Consider the following 22982-nt stretch of genomic DNA (forward strand, 5'->3'; position numbering starts at 1 on the left):
TTTGCTTATCATTTCTGTTGGGGTGCTCATTTCTCTTACCAATTTGTAGAAATTCTCAGCTACATCATGGATCTGAACCCCCTGCTATATGTGTCACACATGTTTTTGGCTTGTCTTTATTTCCATGGCACATCTAGGAAGATGTGAACAGCCACTGTGGCCCCGGTTTTGGGATCAAGAGACAGCTCTTCGGAGAGAGGGCAGCCAAGGTAAAGAAACACAGATGAGCCATGGAAAGAGGGCATCTGTCTTCAGTCACCTGTGCAGGGTGAGCAGTGATGTGTTGAGAAAAAAGTGTATGATTTGGAGATTAAAAGGCTACAGTTCATCCCCTGCTAGCTATGTGACCGTGGAAAAATGGTCTAACCGCTCCAAGGCTCAGTTTCTTCTATAAAGAGAGGAAGTAATGGTTACTTCATACAGGACTGTTGTGTGAAACAAATGAGTAAATTCATGTAAAGGACTTGCTTCGGGGCCTGACATCCAATCAGTGTTTGAGCAATGGACAGTTTACAGTGTGAACCCAATAAAATCACACACACAGATGCCTTTTGACGATTTTAAAGGGCTATGAACACATACTTAAGTAGCTGTTAGTTTTACACACAATTATCCGTGTCAAGCAATGCACTAGAAGTCTGTGAAACATTCAGCCACTCTCTTAGTTCTGAGTTTGGAGACTGGAATGCTCTCTGAGAGTGTCAGGTGTCCTCCCACGTTCACTGATTGGCAAAGGGGAGATGGGGGCTGGGAAGGGGGAGGCTCACTCAGGAGTCCAGACAGTGGTGGGGACAACCTGAGTGCTCAGTCATAAAGAGGAAAGGCAGAATTTTTCCTTGCTATGGCTGGAACAAAGGCACTTTTGATGCTGGAAAACTTCATAGATGGAAAATTTTTACCTTGTAGCTCATATATAGATTCTTATGACCCATCAACCGGGGAAGTGTATTGCAGAGTGCCAAATAGTGGAAAAGATGAGGTGAGTATATGCACTTAAAGAAGACTGAAATGTGTTTAATATGTTGGGCAATTATGGGTAACAATTTTCTAAAAGCAGAGGCAGTTGGGGGAAGATGTAGGATTGTTAAACATGATAGAAGGAAGATTCGAGTTCTAAGAAGATTTACCTTGTAACTGGACTGTATGATACATAGAACAAATGTCTTACTATATTCAGAAGTAAGTCATTTTTGTAGCCAAACTAACATAGCCCCGTGTGCAGTTTGTGTGTGTGTGTAATTCTCAAACATTTCCTAATCAGTTTCTAGTACAAAGTATTATTTGTAAGAGCTATCGCTTTGTTAAATATTCCCTTTTCTCCACCAAGCACTGCTTAAATTTACCACTATATCCATGGAATTTAAAAAAAAAATGTGTAGCATTACTAAAACAAACAAACAAGCAAAAAACTGTGGGCTTTATTTTAGATTGTCTTCTCATAATTTCTCATGTCTTCAAAATACCTAGTAAAATAAAATCAATCATTTGAATGATGAAACTCAAAATCAAATTCCCATATATTTTTGGAGTTAGATTTAACAGCATCTTTTTTCTTATTCAAAGTGTTTAATGGTATATGCATTACATTTTTTTAGCAATGTAGTATTAATTTTACTTGGAGAATTTTGTAAAATATTTGAGATATATTTGATTAGCTATCAATTATTGACTAGCTGATATATATATATAGTCATCTGATGCCTTATGAATTATAATTTATTATTTTTAAGGCACAAAGAACTAGATTATTTAAAATATAATTATCGCCTTCATATAAATATATATATTCTATGCAAAGTTTTTTTTGAAGAACACTGCTATTTTTTTCTCTTTTGTTAATACTTCAAATCTGTCTTGCATTTAAAATAAACCTTTAGACTTAGGGATTAATGTTTGCAAATGTTGGTTAATGCATTGGTTAAATTATAATCTGCAATTTTGTTTGCTTCAAATGACGTAACACAGCTCTGGGAAATCCAGCTTTGTGTTTTCCACTCTTCCTTGTTTGCCAAAGTGAAGTTAAAAATGACAAACATGCCAAATTCAGCTGAAATATTTCCTGCAGTTAACTGCTCATATCTTTTTAGAAAATAGAGTGAGATATGGATGCACTAGCTAGTAGAGTAATAGATATGTTCAATTTCCCAGCAATCCTAATTCCAAATATCCTATCTGATCCCGTAAGTCATAGTTTTTTTCTGGCTTGAAAAATATGATTACCATACAAACCGCATGTCCAATTTCCCAAAGCATCACCCAGAAAAATGTTGCTGGTGCTGCTAACAGTGGCTCCCATTTATTCAGCTTTTCCTATGTGCTTTGCAGTCATTAAGCTCTTTTTTAAAAAAATTAAAAAATTAATACATAATAATTGTACATCTTTATGGGCATATGCGACATTTTGATACATGCAGACAGTGTGTCATGCTCAAATCAGGGTAATTAGGATCTCCATCACATTAAACATTTATCATTTCTTGGTTTTGGGAACATTCCAAATCGTTCTTCTAACTATTGTGAAATATACAATAAATTATTGTTAACTATTGTCACTCTACTAGAACTTATTCCTTTTAACCATATTTTTGTATTAATTAGCCAACCTCTATCCTCTCCTCTACCCTTCCCAGCCGCTGGTAACCATAATTCTACTCTCTACCTCCATGAGATCAACTTTTTTAAGCTTCCACATATGAGTGAGAACATGTAATATTTGTATTTTTGTGCCTGGCTTACTTCACTTAACATAATATCCTCCCGCTCAAATCGTGTTGCTGCAAATGACAGGATTTTGTTCCTTTTATGGCTGAATAATATTCCATTGTGTATATATACCATATTTTCTTTATCCATTCATCTGTTGATAGACATTAGGTTGAGGTCATATCTTGACTATTGTAAATAGTGCTGCAACAAACATGGGGGTACAGGTATCTCTTCAGTATACTGATTTCCTTTTCTTTGGATTAAAAATTCCAGTAGTGAGATTGCTGGATCATATTGTTGTTCTATTTTTAGTTTTTTTGGAGAAACCTTCATATGTTTTCCATAATGGCTGCACTAATTTACTTTCACACCAACAGTGTATGTGTCTTCCCTTTTTTCTGCAGCTTCAACAGCCTTTTTTATTTCTTGTTTTTTAATAATAGCCATTTTAACTGGGATGAGATGATAACTCATTGTAGTTTTGATTTGCATTTCCCTAATAATTAGTGATGTTAAGCATTTTTTATATACCTGTTGGCCATTTGTACATCTTCTTTTGTGGACTATCTATTTAGATCATTTGCCCATTTTTAAGTTGGATTTGTTGGGGGGGGCTATTGAGTTGTATATGTATACATAAAAGCTCAAGCTCCTTATATATTCTGGTTATTAATACCTTGTCAGATGGATAGTTTGCAAATATTTTCTCCTATTCTGTAGGTTGCCTCTTAACTCTGTTGACTGTTTCCTCTGTTGTGCAGAAGATTTTTTAGCTTAATGTTATTTTATTTATTTATTTATTTATTTATTTATTTAATTTTCTTTTGTTGCCTGTGCTTTTGAGGTCTTACCCAAAAAAATCTTTGCCCAAATCAATGTCCTGAAGTATTTACCCTGTGTTTTCTTATAGTAGTTTCAAAGTTTTGAGTCTTAACATCTATCTAAGTCTTTAATCTGTTTTGATTTGATTTGGTGAGAGATAGGGGTCTAGTTTCATTCTTCTGCATATGGTTATCCAGTTTTCCCAGCACCATTATTGGAAAGACTATCTTTTCACCAATGCATATTTTTGGCAGCTTTGTAAAAAACGAGTTGGCTGCAAATGCATGGATTTATTTCTGGATTATCTATTCTGTTTCATAGGTCTGTGTGTGTGTTTTTACACCAGTGCCATGCTATTTTGGTTACTATAGTTTTATAGTATATTTTAAAGTCTGGTAGTGTACATTCAGTAAGCCCTTTAACATGGATTATCCAAAGAAGCAAGTTATAAGAACCTAGAAGTCTCTATTATGATCCTTATTTTACAGAGGACAGTGCTAACACTCTCATCTCTGATGCTTAGATCCATTGGTATGTGCACATGTGTGCACACACACATTTGCATTATAGCATTGCAGTTATAAGCACATACTAGAGTCAGACTGCCTGGTTCAAAGACAAGCTGCACCACTTGGTATCCATGGCCTTGACTTAGAGCTGAACTTCTGCAAGGCTCAGTCTCCTCATCTATATAATGAGGATAATAATGATATCTACTTTATAGTGTTATTCTGAGGATTAAACAGACTAATATGTGTAAAGCCCTTAGTGCTTGGCATATAGTAAATGCTTTCTATGTATTAGCTTATGCTAATATTGTTATATGTAGTACATTAATGTGTATTCTATATTACATGGACATAAGATGTGCTATAAGGCAACTTAGAAAATATGAGTGGACTTGAATTTTCTGAATAGCAAAAAGATCAGATTTTTACATTGAGTGGGAATTCATGCTCCTCTTGTTGGCTGGCAGTGGGGCTTCCTCATGACTGCAGCTAGTGGTGGAGGAAACCAAAGCCATCTCTTCCCCCATCCTGTCTACAGGTCCACATCCGAGATTTAGTTTTTGAGGTGAAGCCACCATATTTCTAGAAATTTCTAATTAAGATGAGAATCATTTTAAACCTTACTTCAAATCAGCTAAAAGTGATTGTATTAGTTCGTTCTCACACTGCTTTAAAGATACTACCCAAGACTGGGTAATTTATTAAGGAAAGAGATTTAATTGACTCACAGTTCTGCATGGCTGGGGAGGCCTCAGGAAACTTACAATCATGGCCAAAGGGGAAGCAGGCATGTCTGGCGGCAGGCGAGACAGCGTGTGAAGCCCAGGAAAAACTATCATTTATAAAACCTTTAGATCTCATGGGGAATCACTCACTATCATGAAAATAGCCTCCACAAACCAATCACTTTCCTCCCTCAACATCCGGGGATTACAATTCAAGATGAGATTTGGGTTGAGAAACAAAACCTAACCATATCAGTCAGTTTGCATGAGGAAAATGAAGGAGGGGTGTGGGTCAGGTTTTGAATGAGGGCTACCACAGGCTCGGGTGGCTAGATTGCTTCAGGTCAAGTCCTCCAAAAAAGATGCTCACAGCTGCCAGAAGCCTATGGAAAAGGATTCTGAGTCTGAGCCAGGGCCCAGTGGTGGAAGACAGCTGTGATTCTAATAACTTTTCATGCATGTGAGAAAGGAGAGGAGTGAGACACGGGTTAGGGATTTGTCATCACTGGAGAAGGCATTACTTAGACATTGCTGGAGAGAAGAGAAAGGCAGAAGAGGACTTGAAAATTATTTTGCCTACATCACATTTTGGCCATGAGTTGATCCTGCCCATACCTTCCCATACATATATTGTTTCCTTTTGTATGTAACTCTAAAAGCAAGTACCCAAGCCATCTGTTCAGCTACAAATCTCCTCTTCCCCAGTAAGGCCTCTTCCACTGGGCAGAACCAGGCAGCAGGCAGAGCAACCTGTGATCCTGGGAACCACCAAAATCTGGGTTTGAGTCCTGATTCTGCCACTTATTAGCTGTGTGACCTATGGCAAGTTACTTGAGTTTCTGTGTCTCAGTTTTCTCATCTGTAAATTGGGCATAGAAATACTTATTTTATAGAATTTTAAAAGGACTTAAACAAAATAATTTGTATAAAGTATTTAGCATATTCCCTTATATAAAAATTAGTCAATAAATTATGAATATAATTAGTCATTTCAAGTGAAATTGACAATCTGAGGATGTAATTTCACCCAAAATTTCAGACCTTATAAGATATGTCAGAGCTGAGTAAGAAGCTTTAGAGATTCCACATATCTAGATTAATTTTCTTCTTCTGTAATATATATACTATATATATGCACTATATATATAATATGTGTATAACATATACATTTTTTTGAGACAGGGTCTCAGTCTGTCACCTAGGCTGGAGGGCAGTGGCACAATTACAGCTCACTACAGCCTCTACCTCCTGGGCTCAAGCGATCCTCCCACCTCAGCCTCCTGAGTAGCTGGGAGTACAGGCATGCACCACCATGCCCAACTAATTTTTTTTAAAAAACTTTGTATAGAAACAGGGTCTCACTATGTTGACCAGGCTGGCCTCAAACTCCTGGGCTCAAGAGATCCTCCCAACCCAGCCTCCCAAAGTGCTAATATTACAGGCATGAGCCATCACTCCTGGCCCACAATATTTTTAAAAATTCTAGTTTCTGAAGTGATTGAAAATGTACATCTGTTAAAATTCAAATAGCTTCTTTCTAATGCTCTGATTACCACATTCGGGATGCATTGGTTGAAATGGAGTGTGTTTCTTTGTTTCTGTGGTACCCCTCCTTTGCTGGTCATGTAAACACCTGTGTCATTTACTTGGTGGGTGGCCCAGCACTGAGGCATGCTGAATATTCAAAATTAGGTGTGGGCCAGGCGCGGTGGCTCACACCTGTAATCCCAGCATTTTAGGAGGCCGAGGCGAGTGGATCACTTGCATTCAGGAGTTTGAGACCAGCCTGGTCAGCATGGTGAAACCCCATTTCCACTAAAAATACAAAATTAGCCATGCCTGTAATCCTAGCTACTCGGGAAGCTGAGGTGGGAGAATCACTTGAACTCTGGAGGCAGAGGTTGCACTCCAGGCTGGGCTACAGAGTGAGAATCCGTCTAAAACAACAACAACAAAAAAAATGAGGTGTATGGAGACCTGAGGATTCTGGTTTCGTCCATCCCCTCAGGAGTAACAGCTTTAAGGTGACCCTCTCTCCCATTTGCTCCTCAAAGATCGAAGCCGCGGTCAAGGCCGCCAGAGAAGCCTTTCCCGGCTGGTCATCCCGCAGCCCCCAGGAGCGCTCGCGGGTCCTGAACCAGGTGGCGGATTTGCTGGAGCAGTCCCTGGAGGAGTTTGCCCAGGCCGAGTCTAAAGACCAAGGTGAGAGTTGCCTCTTAACTGTAACATGGGACTCAGGGCATCTCTGATTATTCATGTTACCCCTCCTGGGGCCATCGGGCCAGCCCATATGCCTGCTCCTCTGTCAATAGTAGAAGTGGAGAGCAAACCCTCTCCTGCTCCAGGCCTGGGAAGGCCAGGATTTGCAGCTGGCCCACCCCATCTCATTCAGATGGCCAGAGAAAGTCACATGGCTGGACCCAAAAGCTGAGGGGCAAAGAAATATACTCTGTCCATTGGATGAAAGGAAGTGCAAATATATACAGCAAAGGGCATGGACATAGAGAGATGAAGAACTAGGGCTGATCATGCAGTCTCCTACTCATTCTAAGCAGAAAATTTCAAAGCAAAGATAATTTGAAAAGCAGTTATGCAGTCAGGTTATTTAGGATGTTTTCTGATATGTCAGTCACCATTCCACCCCCGATACATTTTCTGATTTTTTTTTTCCACTCCTTCCCTGAGGTCAGGATAATGGAGTAAATATCTGTAAATGTTTGCAAGAATATCTGTTAGGATAAGGCAAGAGTTTTAAAAATTATATGTGTGCTATAAACCAAGCCCAAATTCGAAAGCAGCCTGAGTCCAAGCCCTTGAAAAGGAAATAGTTCTCTGTTGGTGTTCCTGGCCAGTCTCCCTACATCGCTAAAGAGAACTCAGAAGCAGTCCAGGTAAGCTTCTGTTTCTCTTTCTACTCCATCCAGGAGCTAGGACGTGCAGGGCATGTGATGGGCGAGCAGGTGCCATGCAGCATCCCGTGCCAGGGAGTTCCCAGCCGCCCTTCTGATGACTCTACCATGTGTTGGGAGGTCATGAAATACACATTCCATGTGTGTGAAAGTGTTTCATTTTCTGCTGTGCAAATACAACGGTCCTAACACCCATATTTCAATGCCTTTGTCACAGGTACAAAGCCTGGTGACTGAATTGCAAGAGTTTGTGTGGGTGAAGTGGTAGCATCTGGCAAACTGGGGATGAGAATGATGTGTTCAGTCCACAAAACAAAGATTATTGACTCAATTTTCACCCCCCACTTCAGTTTCCAACCTTATACCGAAATATTTTATGGTTTTATCAAACCATGATCAAGTATTTGTGAGGTCAAGAAATGCCTGCCCCAGGCTGGAAGGAATCCAGGCCGTTTCAGTGTGAGTTGGGACACGTGGGCGGTGGAAGCTGTTGGATAGAGTGTCCCCATTAGCCGATAGTGCTTTATGTTGTTTGCTTCTTACAGGGAAAACCTTAGCACTGGCAAGAACCATGGACATTCCCCGGTCTGTGCAGAACTTCAGGTTCTTCGCTTCCTCCATCCTGCACCACACGTCAGAGTGCACGCAGATGGACCACCTGGGCTGCATGCACTACACGGTTCGGGCCCCGGTGGGAGTCGGTAGGTGCTGTTCAGTGAGAGCCCGCCTCCTGCTTATGCTTGCAGTTGCTCACACCATTCTATGTCATTGTCCTCAAGGAACAGGCTAAGGAAAAGGAAAAGCTGATATTTTTCTTTTACCTAAAATCCATTGGCCTAAAAAAGCTATTTCTAGTTTATTTTATTTGTGTCAAATTCCCTACTTTTGTTTTTTTAAACAGAGTCTCTCTCTGTCGCCCAGGCTGGAGTGCAGTGGCATGATCTCGGCTCACTAGCCACCACACCTAGCTAATTTTTATATTTTTAGTAGAGACAGGGTTTCACCATGTTGGCCAGGCTAGTCTCGGACTCCTGACCTTAAGTGATCCTCCCACCTTGGCCTCCCCAAGTGCTGGGATTACAGGCATGAGCTACCATGCCAGGCCTCATGTTCTCGAGTTATTCCTGAAACATTATCTTGGAAAATCATAGGGAAAAGAATGATGCTAAGAGTAAATACATAAATTCGCATGCTAGGATTTTTTTTTTCTACTTATATTTAAAAAAGGAAAAACCAGGCTGGGCGCAGTGGCTCACGCCTGCAATCCCAGCACTTTGGGAGGCCAAGATGGGTGTATCATCTGAGGTCAGGAGTTCGAGACCAGCCTGGCCAACATGGCGAAACCCTGTCTCTACTAAAAATGCAAAAAATTAGCTGGATGTGGTGGGGCGCCTGCAATCCCTGCTACTTGGAAGGCTGAGGCAGAGAGTCATTTGAACCCGGGAGGCTGAGGTTTCAGTGAGCTGAGATCGTGCCATTGTACTCCAGCCTGGGTGACAAGAGTGAGGTTCCATCTGCAACAGCTACTTGGGAGGCTGAGGCAGGAGAGTAGGTTGAACCCGGGAGTCGGAGGTTGCAGTGAGCTGAGATCGGGCCACTGCACTCCAGCCTGGGTGATAGAGCGAGACTCTGTCTCAAAAGAAAAAAAAAAGGAAGAACTATTTATGTACATTAAATAAATTAATAAGCGTAGGGCATGTAGTATGGTGCCAGGTATGTGATAAATAAGCCTCTACTGAGAACTATCTTACTTCATGCATTCCTTTGCCTCTTGACCTTTGGAGGAACGTATAAATAAATGTCTGCGATGACTAAAACTTTCCACTAGATGTCACTGTTTCCTCGAAGAAAAAAACAATCATTTTTTAACTTGTTACATTTTATGAATATAAGTTAAAAGGAAAAAAAAATTGGGACATCTCATTGCTTTGGTTCCTTGAAACCTTCAGAAATTATGTTTTCAAGGCATTGTGAAAAGCTCTACCTCCTCCTAAGAAACATGCTAATACATTTTGCTGCAAAAATATTTTTATCCCCTAAAGAATGGATTTTTCAATGGGAAATGTAATAATCTAAAAGATGCATTTACTTTCATAGCACAGGCTTGAAGGAAGAGTATAAAATAAGGTGAATCAATTTCCTTTCAGAAGGTAGATTTTTATATTTGTGTGTTTTGTGGTTGGAAACCTGGGTAGTTTCAGAATATTGCATGGAGACACAGTCTAGCTGCTGATTACATTATTCATCCAGCAAATCTCTCTGATCAGGATACAAGTGATAATCTAGAGAGAATTTTTATTTAAAAATATTTAGCCAAAATGGATGTCACAGTCTATGTGCCAAAGGTTATTGGCTTTACTGATAGGAGGGCCCTCACAAGGAATACCCCGAACCTATTGGCCCCTATTTTATGAATAATTATAGAAAGCTTGAGATTTTATGTCTCAACCCACAACAGATTTGAAATAAAGGTAAAGAAACGTGTTAGAAGAAATAACAGCCGGACAGTTAAAATAATGAGGAAGGAGACGTTTTTGAAAAAGTGAAGCTCAGTCTATAAATCTCAAAATGCATCACATTCAGGAACTGTTTAGTGATAGGTGACAACTGTTTTTTTATTTTTTATATTTTTTTGAACTTCCAGGGGACATGTGCAGGATGTGCAGGTTTGTTACATAGGTAAATGTGTGCCATGGTGGTTTGCTGCACCTATCAACCCATCACCTAGGTGTTAAACCCAGCATGCATTTGCTCTTTATCCTAATGCTCTTTCCCCGACCTTCCCTGACAGGCCCTCGTGTGTGTTGTTCCTTTCCCTGTGTCCATGTGTTCTAATTGTTCAGCTCCCACTTATAAGTGAAAACATTCAGGTGTTTGGTTTTCTGCTCCTGTGTTAGTTTGCTAAGGATAATGGCTTCTACCTTCATCCATGTGCCTGCAAAGGACATGATCTCGTTCCTTTTTATGGCTGCATAGTATTTCATGGTGTATATGTACTCCATATTCTTTATCCAGTCTATTATTGATGAGCATTTGGGTTGATTCCATGTCTTTGCTATTGCTATTGTGAATAGCAAAGTGCTGCAATGAACATACGCGTGCATGTATCTTCGTAGCAGAATGATTTCTATTGCTTTGGCTATATAATAGGTGACAACTCTTTACCTCTGGAGTTTGTATTGCTGTTGTTCATAATCATGAACCATCAAGAAACGGGTGAATCATATTGACTTTACTTTGTTTTAAAAGGTGCAGTTGCTTGGAATATATTTTAGACTCATTTCCCTGAAGGTGGCTACATATAAGCAAAGCTTGGGAAGAAGTTAGAAGAGTAAGCTAAGTTTCCTACAGCATGAAGGAGTTTTGCGTTAATAACCCCACTTGGCCAGTCCGCCTCAGAGGGGTGTGCTGTGCTTCTGTTCTCATCCCTTAGCTGGTCTAATCAGCCCGTGGAATTTGCCACTCTACTTGCTGACCTGGAAGATAGCTCCAGCGATTGCTGCAGGGAACACTGTGGTGGCCAAACCCAGTGAGCTGACTTCAGTGACGGCGTGGATGTTGTGCACTCTCCTCGATAAAGCAGGTAATTAGGTGTTGGGGTTGCGGGGCAGGCACAGAGTTGGAGCAAAGCTATAGTTTATAGAAATCTTCCACTCAGCAGCACAATTGATTCCAGTGACGCCTTGGGCTTTGTCTTCTGATCCTTGTCTGGGAAATCCCCTCCACCCACAGAGTTCCCTCATCCTGCTTCCTGTCTTCAACGCCAGAGCGGTGCTACTGCAGGCGAGTTCCACTCCCCAGGGTGGGCCACTGGCAGCACAATAGTGACACAGACTTAAACAGCCCCATCAAATCAAAGACACCAGCCTACTCCAGAGAGTCAGTTAAAATCTTAAATTGGGGCTGGGTGCGGTGGCTCACGCCTGTAATCCCAGCACTTTGGGAGGCTGAGGCAGGTGGATCATGAGGTCAGGAGATCGAGGCCATCCTGGCTGATACGGTAAAACCCCGTCTCTACTAAAAATACAAAAAATTATCCAGGCATGGTGGCGAGCACCTGTAGTACCAGCTATTTGGGAGGCTGAGGCAGGAGAATGGCATGAACCTGGGAGGCAGAGCTTGTAGTGAGCTGAGATTGCACCATTGCACTCCAGCCTGGGCGACAGAGTGAGACTCTGTCTCAAAAAATAAATAAATAAATAAATAATAATAATAAAAAATAAAATCTTAAGTTGGAATCACAAGTTAATCTTGATGACAATAAGAACATTGCTAGGTACACCTATAGTGTGCTTAGCTGTAGAATACCTAGTAGAAGTAACCCGATTTTAAGAGCTCTAAATATACATCCTTCAGTTTTCCCTGCCTTTGGGACCGCTCCTGGAAAGCTAATACAATATGGCCTCTTCCTAGCATATCAAAGTTCACGCGTTTGCTCCTTGTTCTTTTTCTGCTAATAGTTTATTGGCCGCATTCAGGATGCGCTCCTGGTTTTGTTCTGGGGTGTAGCTCCGCACAGGCACAGGCTGGCACTCTTTCAAGGTAGCAGGCGGGAGACCCCAGCAGCCCTCCTGTGAGAAGTCCCCTTAATGTAAGGTCTTTTGGCCACGTCACCCCACAGCCAGGGCAGAAGTGCTGGGTGGTGGGGACAGACTCACCGTCTGTCTAGCTGAGTCTTTCCTTGCTGCCCTTCAGCTCATAGAGGGGCACTGCTGGGCTCTCCTGTATCCACAGAATGCCCGGTGGGTAAGAGCCCATCCCTCTCTCCCTCTTCAGAACACCTTTCTTAGAAGCACAGACAGACACATTAACTTCCAGTAAACCCTGGCCAGTTCTTTAGTCCACGAGGAAGATGATGGCTCAAAACTGAGGCTGTTTAGGGAACGGCACTGGGCCTTCGGATCCCAGGTCCTCCGGAGGAATGAGGCCTTCCAGCCTAGGACTCCGGGTTGTCATCTGTGGAGATCCCAGGCTTCGAGGTGGAGGGAGTGGGGCGGGGCATATAATTTAAAAGTGCCGACCCTTCCCATGTTCCTCCTCTACAAAAGACCCCACAGTCTAATCCCATTCTTTGTAAAATGAAGTCTGTGGTGTGTGCAAAGGCACGACATATTTCTTCCCTGCCTGGTGACTGCAGGTTCCCCAGAGTGGACTAGGCCTGGGGCTTCCCCTCTACTGGGACTTGGAGGCAGGGGTGGCGCCGCAGAACCGTGTTCCCTTAACCACTCTCTCCTGAGACCAAGCACGTTTGGATCAGTGATGAGTTATCTTTCCCAGCCAGTCTGTCCTGAATCTGGCCTGCATGAGAGTTTCTGTTTCCATCTCTGCACAGCATTGATCTTATTTCTTGTGGGCTAATAAGCCCATGAAACTAAGACAGCCCTTCTCCTCTTTCCTCCATGGGCTGAAACTTCCTCCCCTGACAAATACAGCGTGTCATCTTCACCTTGCTCCTCTCTTGAGCCCTCGGTTTCTCCACTGGGATTGGGAGGAATGTGAACCACATCTGTGTCATCTGCTTTAGAATCATGTAAGAGAAGCTTTTAGTGGGGAGGGAAAAGCGAAAATAACTAATTCATTCCGGATGTTTAAAGAGTTAGCTCCTCTAGTCCTGGGCATTTAAACAGACTTGACGGATAACCTTCCTTTGAAATAAACTCATTTTTAAAAGGACACAGTGAATACTTCTGTGGGATTCCTGGAATAGTCATTGTTTCTTGGGGGCACCAAATATTTGCCCTAATTCCTGGAGTGCCCATTGACTGCATTTTCCTGGCCCTTCCCATTAGCTGTGTGGGGTGGTGGGGTGGGGGATGTGTGTGTGTGGGTGTGTGTGTGGGGGGTAGGGAACGTGTGGGTGTGGGTGTGGGGCAGGGGATGTGTGTGTGTGAGGGTGTGTGTGTGTGCTCTATTTAAGCCTAAAATTCTTCTTGTTGCCACCCTGCCAAGCCCCGGCATTTGAGGGGTTTCCTTCTAGTCTGTTCTCGTCTGTTCCTAACTTGTCTGTTAGCCACCTCCCCTGAGTTTTGCTAACTTGTTATTTGTCAATTAAACTGCTTTCCTTCTCTTATCACCAGAATCTCTTCAGGGTTAGAGGGCAGACATCTTGAGAAAAATTCCATTAATTTCTGGATAAAACGTCAAAATGGTACTGGGAAATAATGGCCAGCCGACATTAGCATCCAAGCCCAAGGGAATGTGATCAAAATGTTAATACCATCGAGGGGAAGGCAATTCACTGCGGCATGGGCTCATTTTACTGTGGGGATAAATATGCAGTGCTTCTGCATTCTCTCTCACCCTCGGTTAAAATGCTACTATGGGCCGGACGTGGTGGCTCATGCCTGCAATCCCAGCACTTTGGGAGGCCGAGGCGGGCGGATCATGAGGTCAGGAGATCAAGACCATCCTGGCCAAAATGGTGAAACCCCGTCTCCACTAAAATACAAAAAAATTAACTGGGGGTGGCGGGCGCCTGTAGTCCCAGCTACTCAGGAGGCTGAGGCAGGGGAATCGCTTGAACCTGGGAGGTGGAGGTTGCAGTAAGCTGAGATGGCGACACTGCACTCCAGCCTGGATGACAGAGCGAGACACTCTGTCACAAAAAAAAAAAACCAAGAAACTACTGTGAACATTAGCAGTGATTCCATTCATTTTTGCCTTCAGGATTGATAAAGTCTAACAGTCCACCCCCTCCTGCCCCACACCCCATTCACGCACATGCATATCCCATCACTGGTGGAGATGCTGGGCCCCGCCCAGGAAACTGTGGGAAACTTGTCCTTGTTTCATCCCAAGGGAGGGCCTCTCCTTCCACACTTTTCTTTGCCCCAACCCAGAGCTGGGGTGCTCTCACATGGTGCCAGCCACTCCTCTGACAGTGACCTACAGTCTGGGACTGACCTAAGTTAGATTTCAACAAATGTGCACGTTGGGTACAGAGATGCAACACTTAGGCCAATCCTAAGAACTGCCTAGACACAGCGTGATTATACAGATGACTTTCTTTTTGGACATTATAGAGATGATTTTCTTTTTAAAACTTCCTTATTCATGAACCATTTCTAATTTGAATAATGTACACTAAGCATTCATTCACTCATTCATTTACTTAAGTCATTAACCTGCTGGCTTTGCTGCTTACTGGTTGTTATTCAATCTCACTTTGCCTCAAATTTCTTCCTGGTGAACTAAGTGTAATAAAACTACCTACCTCCTAAGGTTGTTGTGAGGCCAGAAGGGTGTGAGTCATGGATAGCAGTGGTGACCCCACAGTAAGCACCCTATCTAATGTTTGCATTTACTGGTCTGAGTTCCCTGTGCTATCAGCTGAAGAATCATAAGGTTCATGCATTTGGAAAGGAGGGTTTTATTTCTTATAAATCGTTGCAGCCTGCAGACTGACCATCTTGCAGGTTGGGAAGTGTAGCCCCTGCCCAAAGTGGAGAACGAGTACTTGGAGGAGGCGTAAAGGGAACAGAAATTTATCCTGAGCAGGGTGGCTGAATATTCATGTTTAGTAGGATATAGGAGGAGTCATGAATATTTATAAACGAGAAACAGGTGCATGCATAGGAGAGCTTCATGTGTCTTCACTGGATCACGTGCTCAAAAAGATGGCAGCCTTAGCATGTTCCGAGGGTGGAGTTTTTGGTCATCTGACGTCAAAAGGTGAAGCAGAGGACATGAAAACCCTCATGACATACCCTCGGCAAGTCGGCCAAAACCAGTCCAGAGATGGTGGTCAGTTTTTAGGAAGGGATGCGTTGTGAGACTGGTGAGCTGCCACATCTAAACTGCAAAGAGGGAGGAAAATTTGGTTGCAGTTTCAGATGTTTAGCTAAAGGCGATAAAGGAATAGGTTGTTCATTTCTTGTTTTTTAGAGCTGGTTTCTGCTTACACTTAGGAAAGAATTCTGGTTAAAGATTAATAAGGAAGGGTCATACTATGGCGTGTTTGACCTCTCACCCTATAATGGCTGGGAATTCAGTTTTTAAGGTTTCTCTGGTATCCCTTTGGCCAAGAGAGGGTCTATTCAGTGAACTGGGGGAGCTTAGGATTTTATTTTTATTTCTCAATGCCAAACTAGGCTGTGGCACAGAGTATACAATGGAGAGCAAAGAACAGATACTGTTTCTGCCCTTAGCTAGTGTACCTTCTAGTTGTGTGCAGGCAATGAACAAGTAAGTCCAGAAAACACATGGATAGGCCGGGTGCAGTGGCTCATGCCTATAATCCTAGTACTTTGGGAGGCTGAGGTGGGCAGATCACTTGAGGTCAGGAGTTCGAGACCAGCCTGGACAACATGATGAAATCCCCTCTCTACTAAAAATACAAAATTTAGCCAGGCATGGTGGTGCATGCCTGTAATCCTAGCAACTCGGGAGGCTGAGGCAGGAGAATCTTTTGAACCCGGGAGGCGGAGGTTGCAGTGAGCCAAGATGGCACCACTGCACTCCAGCCTTGGTGATAGAGCCAGACTCCATCTCAAAAATAAAATAATAAAAAAGAAAACACATGCATAAATGCACGAATATACAGGGTAGCAGGGTCTTGTGATAGAAAAGATTGGGGCACCCATTTTTGGTTGTTTGTGGTACTTGTAAGTTGGCTTTATAGTGTTATGATGTTATTTATAAGCAAGGTGCACAGGACTTCCAACCTGAAACCCACCCTCCCTGGGAACCTCGCCCTCCTTCCCTGGGCCAAGATAGTCGATTTCTTCTTTGCTCCTCTGCCGCATGTATACACCTCTCTACTTAACATTTTCACACTGCATTGTGACTCCTGGACACCAAGATGGAGCAGGGGGCTGCTCCCCTAGTGGGCTTGACCTGCCTGAGACTATCTCTGCATCCTCAAGCCCTAAGGCCTAGCCAGTATTATGGAACGAATCACCTAAAATATGTTCCACCCTGCGTCTCTCTAGGGCAAAGCATCCGGTGGAATCCTACCTGGTGTGTACTGTGGGCTGAGGTGACTCTGTGGGTTTTGCTTTGCTATTAAACCAGAGGCAGTCATGAAAGTTCCACGTGTTGTAAAACCCAAGTGCTTCCTCCATCCCCACCCACTCCCATTCAAGCGATTGGACTTTCAAGGAGAATTTCCATGTAACTTGAACTCTTCAACATACCGAGAATTACTATAACTGATATTGTTTCCTATCCAGGTGTTCCACCAGGTGTGGTCAATATTGTGTTTGGAACTGGGCCCACGGTGGGTGAGGCCCTGGTGTCCCATCCAGAGGTGCCCCTGATCTCCTTCACCGGGAGCCAGCCCACCGCCGAGCGGATCACCCAGCTGAGCGCCCCACACTGCAAGAAGCTCTCCCTGGAGCTGGGGGGCAAGAATCCTGCCATCATCTTCGAGGACGCCAACCTGGATGAGTGCATTCCGGCAACCGTCAGGTCCAGCTTTGCCAACCAGGTGTGTCCCCTGGGGTGGTTCTCCCTCCCCTCCATGGCCCTGTCAAGCTGGATCTGGTTCATCACAGTGCAACGCCTGGAGCAAGCAGCTCAATCCAGTGCCATTTCCGTGAAGGCAGGATCAGTACATTGTGTGATTCCCTTAACTCTCTGCTCAATTTGAACATTAATTAATGGCCCTGTGGAGTCACAGCTTCTGTTCAGCAAACTCCTCTTCTTGAGTTGCACAGCTTTTATCAGGCACCAGCCATGGGTGGAATGATTGATTTTGCTGCTCCGAGCATCGCCATTTCTTTATTCACACAGTTGCCCTGTCTTGTCTTTTATTCTTTTCTTAAACCTTGTCTTTGCTTGTGGTTCAAACGTCCTATTCCCAGTAAACCTGACTCTCATTTCAAAGGTATTCCAAATGCATTCATACACCGAGTTCCAAATACCTGAAACTGACTAGAGAAGATTTCTCGGCGTGGATTCATGGATCATTTCAGGGCATCGTTGTAGCTCCTGAAATTACATAACAGATATTTCTCTGGGCTCTGTAGTTTTTGGCAGATTCTTTAAGGCTATGGCATTCCAAAGAGTTAAGAACACTAGACCAGATCAACTAAACAGTAGGCTGCAAGAAGATGGAAACAGTGCCTGCTTTTGTGTGGTATTTTCAATGTCAATGCTTAGAATACTGCCTAGGATATAGCAGATGTACATAAACACTGGATGATTTTCTTCAAAGGATATTTTTATTTTAACAGAGAATAAAGATATAGGCCAAAGACTTAGAACTTCACAGAAGGAAAGAGCAGTGAAATGAGAGATATGTGTATTGAGCTAACTCAGGTGACATTGAATATTGCATAAACTTTTGAACCTGCATTGCTTCACTGATAAAATCATGTGAACAATAATGATGTCTTCTAACAGGGTTTTCATGAGTATAGAGTGAAAAGTGTTACTTTTAATTATTATCTTCATGATAATCATAAGTGTAATTATTTCTCTCACTGTAACTCTTGAAGTGGCTAGAAAGATAGTTTCTGGATCAATAGACAATGTACTTTTACAACACAACTAATTTAACCATTAAGCAAGTTTCAAGTGAACAATTAAACCAAGTGTTTTCATGGCTTAGAGACAACAACAGAGGGACAAATTTTGTGGACTGAGAAACTAAGATGAGAGAAAGGTAAACTCTGTACTAAACAAATTCTGAGGAGCTGGGTGTGGTGGCTCATACCTGCAGTCCCAGCACTTTGGGAGGCCGAGGTGGGTGGATCACCTGAGGTCAGGAGTTCGAGACTAGCCTGGCCAACATGGCAAAACCCCGTCTCTACTAAAAATACAAAAATTAGCTGGGCATAGCGGTGGGCACCTGTAATCTCAGCTACTTGGGAGGCTCAGGCAGGAGAATCTCTTAAAACCGGGAGGCGGAGATTGCAGTGAGCTGAGACTGCACCTCTGCACTCCAGCCTGGGTGATAAGAGCAAGACTCCATCTCAAAAACAAAACAAAAAAACAAATTCTGAGCATGGAGATAAGAAGTGTAAGCTTCTCTCCTACCAGAATTGTGCAAGGATTTGAGTTTGCCCAGATAACCTTCCTTTTGGGAGTGTTTTAAAATGTAAATGGGGAAAGAGACATACACCTAACTCATTGGCTAATCCAAGGTCACAAATGGATTTTAGGCAAAATACATAAAGCAGCTTGATTTAGCTGAGCAATGAATTCTATGTCGTGCATATTTCTTCCTTAACTGAATGTAATTGGCTTTTTTGAAGCATCTCTGTGTGACCTTGGACATGTACTAATTCAAAACATTTTTTCCTAACTGTAAACTGGAAAAGCTAACAGGCTACGGAATTATTTATAATGAGGAAAGCACCCTGCGCAGTGTCTGGCTTGACGATAGGCACTCAATGAATGATACTATCCTTTTCTTACTCTCTCCAAAGTCTTTCTTCTGGGCATCTTAGTATGCTAACCTATGCTTTCTGAGCACTGAGCAACAGGGAACTGGGTAAACCCCTCTAGCCTCTTGGTCATGCTCTCCTTCCCTGATGTCACAGGACACTTGTGCAAATGAAAGTATCAAGTGTTTAGACATTTCCCAAGCTAGATATGGAGATGATCCTAACAGCAATCCTGGTTGCAGAAAGAATATATTATTTCAAAACATCAATGGTTTAATCTGGACAATGAATCTTTGTACAAATACCAGGACAATCAGGAGGCTTCTATTTCCTAGGATTTTTGTGAAGTCAAACACAAACATGGTGAAAATGTTTATGCATTTATGTACTTGTCATGCATAAATGATGCTTTGAAAGTCTAGAATGTGGTTTGTAAACTGTTACATGCTATATTCAAATGATAGGGTTATTTTTCACTGAGAAATCTGTTATAACCCCTCCCCTGCACACTCAGCATCTCTATTTGATGTTTGTGAGGCATCTGAAACCCAGCGTGTCCAAAGCAGAGCTCTCATTTCCCTCCCTCTCCCTTCCTTGCAATACCAATCCTCTTCCCACCTCAAGTCTGCCCTTCCAGGGAACAGCACCACCATCTCCTGTGCGGCCTACTCTTGTTCTTGCCCTCTCTTTCCATTGACAGGTCCTGTTGGTTCTGTCTTTAAGGTATATCCTGAATCCCATCACTTCTCCAGTGCATCTGTGCCAGCTTCATCACTCTTCGGAGGTCCCGGGCCCCTGGAAGAACCTGTTGAACTCAGCGGGTCCTTTTCACATCTCTGCATCTCCATGGATGCCTCCCTGGTCCCAGCTACCTACACGCATCTGGACTTCTGGAATATTCTCTTAACTCCTCTGCTCTGTTCCTACACTTGTTTCCTTCCATCCTATTTTCCCAGAATGAGCATGTTAAAATGTAAATCTGATCGTATCATTCTGATGCTTAAAACCTTCCCTCATTTTTTCATGATACTGAGAATAAAACATAATCTCTTTATGAAACTACAAGACTGCACAATAGAGCCTTGCTAGCCTCCTGACCTCCTCTCCTACCATGCACTTCCTGTCCCTGCCTCTTCTTCCAGCCTCAGCCCCACCAGCTGCTTCTCCTCATGCACGCCAGCTCATTCCTGCTGCAGGTCCTCTGTACTTACTCTGAAGAATTCCCCGCCTCCAGATCTTCTCCCGTCTCGTGGCTTCACATCAGTCAAGATTTCAGGCAAATACCCCCTCTTTGCACGTGCCCCCCATGACTCCCTTCTGTAAAACAGCTGCCCCTGCGCCTGCCGTCAGTTTCCGTTCCCATCCTCTGCTTAATTTTCTTTTATGGCTTTGATCACAAGCTGAAGTTATATTATTTATCGAGTTTTTGTACTTGTGTTTTTGTTTGTCTTTCCCACAAGACTATGTGCTCCACATGGTGGGGAGTTTGTCTTATTTACCATTGTACTCCATTGCCTAGACCAGTGCCTGACACATGGCAGGTACTCAAAAGTGCAGAGTGCTCTATCCATGAAGGAGAGTGTCTCCAGCCTTGTCCCTGTTCTCATTCTTGGCAGGGTGAAATCTGTCTCTGTACCAGCAGGATCTTTGTCCAGAAGAGCATCTATACTGAATTTTTAAAGAGATTTGTAGAAGCTACCAGAAAGTGGAAAGTCGGCATTCCCTCTGATCCATTGGCCAGCATGGGTGCTCTGATAAGTAAAGCACATTTGGAGAAAGTGAGTAAATTTCTGCCATGTAAGTTACAGAATAAGTTCTTATTTGAAGAGAAGCTCAGTACGAGCATTGCACACCTCAGACTCTGAAATATTGTTAGTTACTACCCCATTTTTGGACACAGAGTCTAGACACTGTGGATAAGAATATGCAAATGCAGTCCTGGTGAAAGTGCATCCACATGAAATTAATGAACTTGAGAAGTCAGCGTGGAGATACCACCAGTAGAGAGGGGAAGCCAAATTTCAAAACAGAAAGATCAGCTAATAAGGGTGATGTGGAAGAGTGCCAGTGATTTCCATAGGCAAGCATTCTGTTTGGAAAAGGTCTGCCTCTGGTTTATAGCCAGAAGTGCCAACACAAACAGTCCAAATTGTGTCGTCCTTAGTCAGTGGGGGACCAGGGGTAGCCCATCTGGAAGAAACCACTGATAGTCTCTGAGTGATTGATGAAACTCAGATCTTTAGGGTCATTTTTTAAGAAAAGCAGATCTGGCCCTTGACTGCAATTTAGGATTATTTTAATTTATTACCAGATGTGACTCCCAAAATAAGTCATACATTTTGGAGTCAGAAGGACTCCGCTTTCAGCTCAGTGCCACTGAGGGAAACTTGTCCCCATCAGCCAGCCAATGAGAGACAGAGCATTTACGTAAGTTTGTAGAAATCCCGGACACTGCACAGTGCACTCCCACATTGACTATATTTAACTTTGACTTTCAGGACACTGCAACACAGTTGCTTGCAGATGGAAAGATGAAGTAGCTTGAAGGCCTGTCCTTATTTCTTCTGTTTTCTCAGTGAAATAGGCATCAGGGTGAGGAGGGGAAAAGGCGTTGAAGGTTTCAGGAGGGAGGAGACGGTATGAAATCATCTCGCAGTAGGTCAGGAGAACAGAACTGGGAAATGACCCAGTTATTAGCAGAGCAGCTCAAAGGGCTCACTTGAGGCTTGTAGTCATTTACTTAAAGTAAGGCTGACCAGCATGGCGTGTTTTTCTCCAGCTCAATTTACCTACAGGATTGCGGGTACATAGACAATGGTCTGCAGAATGTCCAGTGAGACCAATAGTTGTTGATGGTCACGCATGGAGTGAAGATTTTCCAGGTGCAAGAGACTCCCCTGTTCTCTCTCATTCTGGCTCTTTTGGACACTAGGGCTCCCTGCCTGCCTGCCCACACCTGCAAATGACTGGTGAAAAACAATGTTAGTATGCCCCCGACTGCTTCCTGGGAAACAGGAAGGGGTGGAACAAAAGTTAACCTCCTAGAGTACCTTTCAGCAGGTTCAGGCAATACTGCAGTGTGAGGTTCCCTGTGCAATTCACTCACTCAGAATTTCAAAGTTCTTTCTGTATCAACTCAACAGATACACTATTTTTTTCTATTTTAGTCGCTACCATAATAACTATTTTAGTTACCTAGTGAGAGAATATATATTAGTGAAACAAATTGAAGTAGTGACTTTTCTGTATCAGTTGAATGATCTTTCTCTCTCTCTGTCTCTCTCTCTCTCTGTGTACGTGTATAAGAAAGAGAAATCGATGCCACGCTTTGACTCATATTGGTAGCTATGGCTTTTCTCTGTGATACTCTAAATAATTTGTCTTCAATATGTTGTAATTCCTGTGGACTTTCATACAATATTTTTGATGCCCAATATGTTCCTCCTTGGCCACAGGAGGTTTCTTCTTTTTTTTTTTTTTTAACATGTACTAAGCTGAAATGAGCCACTGTTGGATAATTAAATATTTAATATTGTGATGACTTAAACAAGATGCTAATGAGTTCTAGTAATTGGCATAGATTGCAGATTCTATGTGTTTATGAAATACAACACTAAATAGGCCACATGCCCTCACCTTTAAAACCACTCCAGGAGCCCTCTCTTTATCCCGCTCTCTTGTCCTTCTGAGCCCACCGGAGGCCCACCTGTAGGCATCTCTGTCCTGTGACAACAGGAGACCTCAGGTGGTCTCAATTGCTCTGCTACACATGGACAACAAGAAATCTCTCTACTGAGCCTTGGTTCCTTTCAGTGGAGAATGGTGATCAAGGCCAGCATTTGAGCTTAAGGGTGACCATTAGGGGATTTCCTATGACATAACAAGTAGCTTAATGACATCCAAGAAGAGGTCAAGAAGAGGTGGCTTAAAACCTTGTGATGCTTCACACACACTGCCCTTTTTTTATTTTTTATTTTTGTT

The 22982-nt window shown here is 42.8% G+C and overlaps 1 protein-coding gene across 1 annotated transcript in view; it reads left to right on the forward strand.

Annotated features, from left to right (window-relative positions):
* The first annotated feature begins 769 nt into the window (after nucleotides 1-769).
* ALDH8A1 (aldehyde dehydrogenase 8 family member A1) overlaps nucleotides 770-22982 on the forward strand; it is a 31734-nt gene continuing 9521 nt past the window's right edge. The window contains exons 1-6 of the mRNA XM_003898150.5: nucleotides 770-979; nucleotides 6817-6964; nucleotides 8217-8372; nucleotides 11105-11254; nucleotides 16842-17098; nucleotides 20618-20779. Of these exons, the coding sequence (XP_003898199.1) occupies nucleotides 842-979; nucleotides 6817-6964; nucleotides 8217-8372; nucleotides 11105-11254; nucleotides 16842-17098; nucleotides 20618-20779 (1011 nt within the window). The 5' untranslated portion in view covers nucleotides 770-841. The remainder of the gene's footprint in view (nucleotides 980-6816; nucleotides 6965-8216; nucleotides 8373-11104; nucleotides 11255-16841; nucleotides 17099-20617; nucleotides 20780-22982) is intronic.

This window comes from Papio anubis, chromosome 6 (genome assembly GCF_008728515.1).
Source record: "Papio anubis isolate 15944 chromosome 6, Panubis1.0, whole genome shotgun sequence".
Lineage (NCBI taxonomy): Eukaryota > Metazoa > Chordata > Mammalia > Primates > Cercopithecidae > Papio > Papio anubis.